The 7,601-nt window shown below is 52.3% G+C and overlaps 1 protein-coding gene across 1 annotated transcript; it reads left to right on the forward strand.

Moving 5' to 3' along the window:
* Positions 1-3,309: 3,309 nt before the first annotated feature.
* Positions 3,310-4,902, forward strand: LOC135989624 (inositol 1,4,5-trisphosphate receptor-interacting protein-like 1). The gene has a single exon (XM_065636588.1). It carries the CDS (start codon positions 3,310-3,312, stop codon positions 4,900-4,902), a length of 1,593 nt encoding a protein of 530 aa, XP_065492660.1.
* The last annotated feature ends 2,699 nt before the right edge of the window (positions 4,903-7,601 follow it).

Consider the following 7,601-nt stretch of genomic DNA (forward strand, 5'->3'; position numbering starts at 1 on the left):
TGTAATGCACCCCAGGAGACGGCTGGCTCTTTTGCCTTCCAGGGCAAATTATTGACTCCTCTTGAGCTTAACCGTAACCACAACCCCCAAATCCCTTTCCTAAGCCCATACACTTCTGTTTGCTGCCTAAGTTCCCAAAAGAGAGCCCTGGCCAGCCACACCAGCCTTCTGCTCCTCTTGTTTGATTTGCAACACATAGTAATTTCCCAGTCCTGTGCTCTTAAGAAGTGGCTTTTAAAAAGTCACCAACACTTAGGAACACCAATGCCCTCGAAAGCACGTGCCCAGGTGTGAGGCATGCACTTGACCCTTCCCAACCAAACCAGCAGCAGTTTGGTACACGCTCCAAAGGAGGTAGAGGCCTGAGCTGTAGCTGAGCCCAGAATCCCTTTTAGGAAATCCACAAGGAAGCAGAATGACTCACTGAACACCGATAAGCTGTGGGTGCAAGGAGGCTCTTGCAGACCTCCCCCACTCTATGCAATTTGACTACGAGCCAAGCATTTAATTCCTTCAAGATGGCAGCCTGGTTGAGCCTACTTTGACGTCTCTCTGCTATACAAGCACGGCTGTATGGTAATGGTCTTTTACTAATCACAGATCACTGGATGAGCCCAATTTAATATTTATATTAATCATTTAGCTTAAGTAAGCATGTTTGAAATAGAATCAATCACTTTGAATCAGAAGGCTGTGGGATTTTTAATACACTGTCTGTTTCACATCACTTAGTAAGCAAAATTTGTTGAAATCTTATACTACATATTGAAAATTCTGCTCATACTTATCAAACTTGTATCTACTTAATGAACACAAAGCAGCTACAAACCATCAGCACCTGCAAGATAAGGCCTGTGTCCCTGACACCCTTGGGCTGGGTGTGGAAGGGACTGGGCAGCAGGCAGCAGGTCTTGGGAGAGTTGGGCACTGCTGGCTGTCCTCGCGGTGTCTTCCAGCCATGGGAAGCATTAGGAAACTTTTCAAACTGGCCTGTGCCAGCCCAGCAGAGAGGCTAGGATGCAAAGCATAGAATTACAGGACTAATTCTTTATTCACGCGCATGAGGTATCTCACTCAAACTGGAGCACCCCGAACGTGGTTTCACATGAGCATTCAGGTGCAACGTGATTTGTCCAATCTCTGCTTAACACACACATACTAGTAAGTTGCAAAGCAGCTAGAATTCTGTGCCATCACCATCCACCTGCCTCATTCTTGATCTAAACAACCCTGGAGTCGCTCTTCCTACAGTTACTTATCTATGATGCCAGATACTGGGAGGGTTTCACAGAGGTGAAAGAGGGGCCAGGATGCAGATGTGATTGTCTGGGATTAGAGAACCGAGAGCCCTGTGTAACAGGCAGGATCCAGGAGAAGGCATGCAAGCAAAGCTGAGCCACCCACTGCCCACATTAGAAGCAGTGCCACCAGGAAAGGGGCACGGATGGGGCAGACTAGCATCCAGACAGATTAATTAGAATATTCCATGCCATTAGCATTATGCTTCATATTTAAGGAGAGTCAGGATCTTCCGGCTAGTCCCAGAGCTGGGACAGAGACCTGTTTGGAGGAGCTCTGTTCGGGAGTTTCTTTATTTCGATCTTTTGCAATTCTGCCGTTTTGCAGAGGCCTCTGGGCCTTTCTGCCTTTTTCTCTCTTCTCTCTCTGGGACCGGTTGTTCTGGACAAGGGTGCTGCTTCCTGGGATGGGCTGCTCGGTGCAGACAGAGTTCATGAGGAATTGCACTGGGTACCTTTTACGTTCTATTTCCATTTTATATACATTATTATTACTAGTGGTGTATTAGTGATATTTTGTTGTTTTATTAAACTGTGTTTCTCTCAATCCATGAGTTTCTCCCTTCCCTTTCATGTCTCTCCCCTATTTGGGGATGGGAGGAAGGGGGAGTCATCAAGTGGCTATCATGGTTATATTGCTAGCTCGAGTTAAACCATGACATGGAGCTGCGAGATCGCTCACGACACTGCTCATCTACAGGCTCTGAAAGAGGTCTTCATGCACAGAGCTGTGTTTGCGAGGCTCACAGCTGACTGCAGGCGACAGCTTCATACCATAGGGATAAAGAGTGGAGACTAGGGTGGCTACAAAGATGATTTCTGCCATGCTTTCCCCTCCCACTCTCACAACTATGGTGGAGATTGCACATGGGAAAAGAAACTCCTTGGCAGCTCCACCTGCACTGGGACCAAGAGAGAGGCACCGCTGATGTGTCTCCGTGTGTTCACTGGGGTCCAGGTGGAGAATCTGCTGATCCCAGATACACTCCGGGGAGCTGGTACCACAGAACTGAACATGCTGGACGTGGAGAAACCAGTGCTCTATCGGAGTGGGAGCTGCCCACTGGGAAATCTCCACCTGCACCCCCTCGTCGCCCTCAGGAATTATCTCTTTGGAAGCAATGTCCTCTCGCAGTGGCACAGCAGGAACAGAGATCCTGCCATTGAGAGGCCCCGTCTCACCACCACAATTTCCACCATCGCCCATCCTGGGGTGTCATGAAGGCAACAAGGGCCCATCCATGACCACCAGAGCATTGGCCAGCAGCAAGGGAGCTGATCCCATCTCAGGGGATCGGATCTCAGGGAGCAAAGCATCCATGGGTCACGTCACCCAATTTTACAATTGGGAAGGGTTTGGGGGGCTTCTGTCTGCTTTGTAAACAGAACCCTGGGAGCCCTGTCCGGCTCGGTGGGTCTGTACATTGTCGGGGTCGGGCTTTGGCTGCCGGGGGGAGCTGTGAGTGGCTGAGCCAAGGTGGGGCGCATGGGCAGGGCTGGCCGGCGGGCGTGCCTGTGACGCGCTCTGGCACCTGTGACATCAGAAGGGACGAGTCCCCACGGGGCGGTATACAAGGGGCACCAGCAGCAGCGCTGCCCCAGTCCGGCCTGGGCCAGCGGTGAGTGCGCAGGCGGAGGGAGGCCGGGCTGGATGGGGGCCGGGGCAGAAACGCGGCCCCCGGTGGTGGGTTCTCACCCTGCATGGAGGGCCCGGCCGCTCGCGGGAGCACCTTGGCCAGGGCACGGAGCCGCCGCCGCCTGGGGCTGGGGCAGCCCTTGCTGCCTCCCAGCTGCCTCGGCCCCGCTCCTACCTGCCCCAGCTCCAAGCGGCCCCCAGCCCCGCGCCCCTGCCCCGCCAGCCCCCTCCCTCCCACCCAGCCCCACTGAGCCCCTTCTCTCCCTTCTCCTGCAGGCCATGGCTATCATGGACATTTTCTTTGTGCTTTGGCAAATTCTTACCCTGAACGTGCAGCCCGTCGGCGATGAGCTGGATGAGGAGACGCGCGAGTGCATGGAGCAGCGTGCGGAGATGCTGAACCGGGAGATGACTCGGCTGTGGCAGGAGGTAGAGGAGATGAGCCAGGAGCAGTGGAGCCCAGAGCAGATGTACCAGCAGCAGACGAACCAGGAGCAGAGCGGCACTCCCTGGGCATCCCTGCTCCTCTCTGCCTTGCAGCACTGGCAGCGCTGGGCCATTGCTGGAGTCCTGCTCCTGCACTTTGGGCTCCACTGGTGGCTCAGAAAATGGAGCCGTGAGCCAGAGAGGGAAGAGGAGAGCTCTGACAGCGACGTGGAGGAGGAGGAATGGGAAGAACAGAATAATGATGCAAATGAAGCCCAAGAAGAGAATGATGGTGCAAATGAAGCCCAAGAAGAGAATGATGGTGCAAATGAAGCCCAAGAAGAGAATGAAGGTGCAAATGAAGCCCAAGAAGAGAATGAAGGTGCAAACGAAGCCCAAGAAGTGAATGATGGTGCAAATGACCTGGAAAGGTTTCCTGAGGAGCACATAGAGTGGCCAGTTCAGCACCTGGACAGAGATTGCAAGTCTGTGAGGGCCCTTATGGAAATCTTCATTCATGTCTTCCAGCATTTCTTCTCAAATACTAGTTTCGTAGTGCTGGAAAAAGCCATCGAGGTGGGAAGCGCCTTCGAAGGTTGGAGTCCCCGTGAGGAAGACATCACCTACCGCGTGCTCATGCCCCTGAAGCCCCCACGTGGACACATCTTCCATCTGGAGCCGGGCCCCGTGTGGCCAGCGAGGAACTTTCGCATCCGCGTGGAGTTGGTGTGTACCTGCGGGATGGAGCAGCCAGCAGGACCGACACCTTGCTTCCTCCACGACCCCGAAGAGGAGCAGAGGAGGAATGAGGGCCCCAGCATCCTACAGGACCTCTGCACTGACTCCTACCTAGATGTGCAGAAAACTGCTCTCTATTTCCAGATTTTCGTGAGACGTTCCTGGAGGGCTCTGCCTCTTTCAGCCAGATACCGTCTAACAATGCTGCCCTCCGAGCGCTCCTGCAAATTCCGGGTGACACAACGCCGGGGGAAAAAGATTTTAATTGAGTTGCTTTTTGGAGTGCAGGAAGGCAACTCCGACATCTTCCTGAGCAGCCAGTATACAGAGGCTGCCTACACCCCAAGCACAATGTGGCCAGAGAGCTATGCTGTGGCAGAGATGAAGTTCTTCAGGCATATCGCCAGCCAGGCACAGCCCGACAGCTTCCACCTCAGATGCCTGCAGCTCTGCGCCCGCAGCCTGCTGGGCAGAGAGTTTTCCACCCATACATTGAAGACGGTTGTGATGCACCTGCTGACCATCATGCCCCTGTCAGAATGGCACAGGAGGCATTTCTTGGAGCGGCTGGAGGACATCATGGGGTACCTGCAGAGCTGTGTGGAGAAGAGATGCCTCAACCACTTCTTCATTGGCAATGACAACGTGCCTGAGGAGATCATCTTGCCCCTTGAATTGCGAATGGCTGAACCACTCAACCTCTTCCAGCACCTGGTGCAGGATCCTGATGCCCATGAGAACGCACTGGTTGAGTTTGAGGAGCTGCGACATCGTCTTCGTATACTGGTGCTCCACGGACGCTGACAGAGGTCTTCCTGCACAGAGCTGTGTTTGTGGAGGTCACAGCTGCTGGCAGGCGACCGTGTCGTCCAGGAAGAAAAGCAGAGGGGAGAATGCAGGGCACAGAAACGAAAGGGAACACCCTGCGCAGCAGCCCTCTGCCAGGAATAGCAGCGTTCCCCTCTCGATGGTCACCCCAGCGCAGCAGCCGGTGACGGCAAAGAGGATTTTCACCCTGCTTTCCCCTCTCACTCTCACGGCCACGGTGGCGTTTTCTCATTGGCCCAGATACTCTTGCTGGGAGCTCTGGCGGGGCAGGGACCAAGCGAGAGGCACCGCTCCGTGTGCCTCTGTGTGTCCTCTGGGGGCTGGGGGACACTGTGCCCACCCCAGACAGTCCCCGGGGAGCTGGTGCCACAGAACCGAGCACGCTGGACACGGGGAACACGCTGATCAGTCGGCAGCGGGAACTGGTGCCGCACCTTTCCTCCCCAGCAACAGCACACGCTGGGGAGAGGGACCCGATGCAGCTGAAGAGGCCATCGCGAGGAGGCTTGTGACAGGGACTCTGTTACCACCCGGACAGCAACTGCCCTCTCTCTTCGACAGTGTCCATTCCATGCCATTCCTTCTGGGAGCTGTACCATGTGCAAAGTTGCCAATAAGAGTTGTGTTTGAATAAACGTTGTGTTGGGAGTGTTTGCGTCACTTTTGTGGGGATCGTGGGCATAGGGTGCTGACTGCCCAGCTGCCACAGAGTCAGGGAGCATTTTGCAGAAGAGCTGGTGTGGTGGCCTGTGGTCTCTGATTCTGCAAATCAGGCTCCTCCTTCCATCCATGCTTCTTCATCAGGGCAATGAAAAAAACCCATCAGCCTCTGGAAGACGGTTCATCCAGTGCAGCAGATGGAGCAGAGGATTCAGGAGCACAGTGGTGTGGCCTTGGGAGCACTGTTATTTCTGCCTTGCAGCAGTGGCAGGTCTAGTCTTTCTCCTGCTCTTTGGGCTCTGCTGGTGGCTATAGAAAAGGACCTGTGCGTATTTCAGCATCAGTGAGGAGGAGAGATCCAGTAGCAACACAGCGCAGGAGGAGGAAGAGGAGGCAGGGCTGAGAAGCAGGAGGAAGAAGCAAGTGAAGAAGATCCCTGTCATGATAGTGATTTGGGCATGGTTTTTGAAAAGCACATTCAGTATCCAGTACAGAACACGGCCAACAAGTGCCAGGTGGCAGAGGAAGTAGCGGTGACTTCCTCCATGTTTTCAGATTGCTCTTCTTCAATAGTTTCTTCCTCGTGCTGCAGCCAGTCATTGAGGCGGGCAGCGCTTTTTAAGGCTGGAATCCTTATGAAAACGATGCTGTCTACCACCTGCTTGTGCCCCTGCATCCTTGGCCATGCCTCCCACCTCGATCTGGGCATCATGGAGGAGGTGCTGGCAAGAGACCCCTGCAACCATGAGGAGCTGCAGCATGCCTGGACAAGGGAACATCTGGTGGAGAATGTGTTGAGGATGTTCATATCCCTGAGGATGCACTGACTAAATATCACCCTGTATCACCCCTCTTCCAGGTTATGGTGCTGCCCTTCTCCCACTAATGCAAACTTCAGCTAGCTGACTGCTTCAACAGGACCCTTTTCATGGTGTGGACAATCGGTGGGGAGAAAGGCGACTCGGACATCTCCCAGAGCATTTGGTAGGCTGAGGTGGCTCTACTGGCGTTTACTTTCTCTCTGATAGGATTGTGCTTTTTCAAGTAGCATTTGGTCATCTCATGATATCATACTCATCCTTCATGGGTCCTTAGGATTTTAATCTACATCTTTTGGTTTTCAATTGTCTTTAGCAGAAATGGTACCCCTTACAGTAGCTAGAGCAAACACATGAAAGCTGCCTGCCTCTTTCTGTCTAGATATTTATCACACACAGTTTGGCAATATTTAGGTCATTGTATTTATATAGTGTTTCTTTTATCCCCTCTTTACGGCAGACGCCAGTAAACACCCTAGACTGTGGCACCCCTCCTGCCCAAGGCACATGTCAAGGTGTCTTTTATACTCCCTCTGTTCTAACTCTGAAACTAGTTTCTGTCCCAAAAATAGGAATACTATGCTGGGTAGGACACCTCTTTTGAACATGAAGGCTTTAAAGATACGCTCCAGGTGGGTTCACATGTAGGTGGAAGGAACCGCTCTGCTGCCAGGTGGTTGTACATATTGCCCGTGGAAAACCTAACTGCTCTCAGCAGTAGTTCCCACCAACTTTGCTGCCAGCCCTACTCGTGATCCTGTTGCGAGAGGGACAAGCTCAGACAGGCAGCAGAGCTCCTGTGGGCTTTCTGCATTGGTGTAGATTTTTCTTAACACTTGAGTAGACTTAAAGGAACTGCTGTGTTTTGGGAGAGGGTTATTGATGGATACAGAGGAAAACAATACATGGAATTGAAATGGAGAAATAAACTTAACAGCTGAGGCAATTATACTGTTAAGCAGGCATTGTTTATTTTCTCAGCGCTGGGGAACACTGGGGATCATCCTCCGTAAGTGCTTCAAAGACGGGACGCTCTTGTGTTGCTTATATTCATATGATTATTACATGTGCATTACAATTTTTGGAAATTTCAACACACTACATCTATACTAAAAAATAATTGATGATGATAGTTACAATTGTTTAGTTTCTTACTTACGATACCCCTCTTAATTATTAGTTGAAAATAAGCTAAGC

The sequence above is a fragment of the Caloenas nicobarica genome, chromosome 5, assembly GCF_036013445.1.
Source record: "Caloenas nicobarica isolate bCalNic1 chromosome 5, bCalNic1.hap1, whole genome shotgun sequence".
In the NCBI taxonomy this organism is placed as follows: Eukaryota; Metazoa; Chordata; class Aves; order Columbiformes; family Columbidae; genus Caloenas; species Caloenas nicobarica.

What these genes read in the sequence shown, in the direction of transcription:
- LOC135989624 (XM_065636588.1), top strand. Translation starts at nt 3,310, where the DNA reads ATGGAGCAGCGTGCGGAGATGCTGAACCGGGAGATGACTCGGCTGTGG.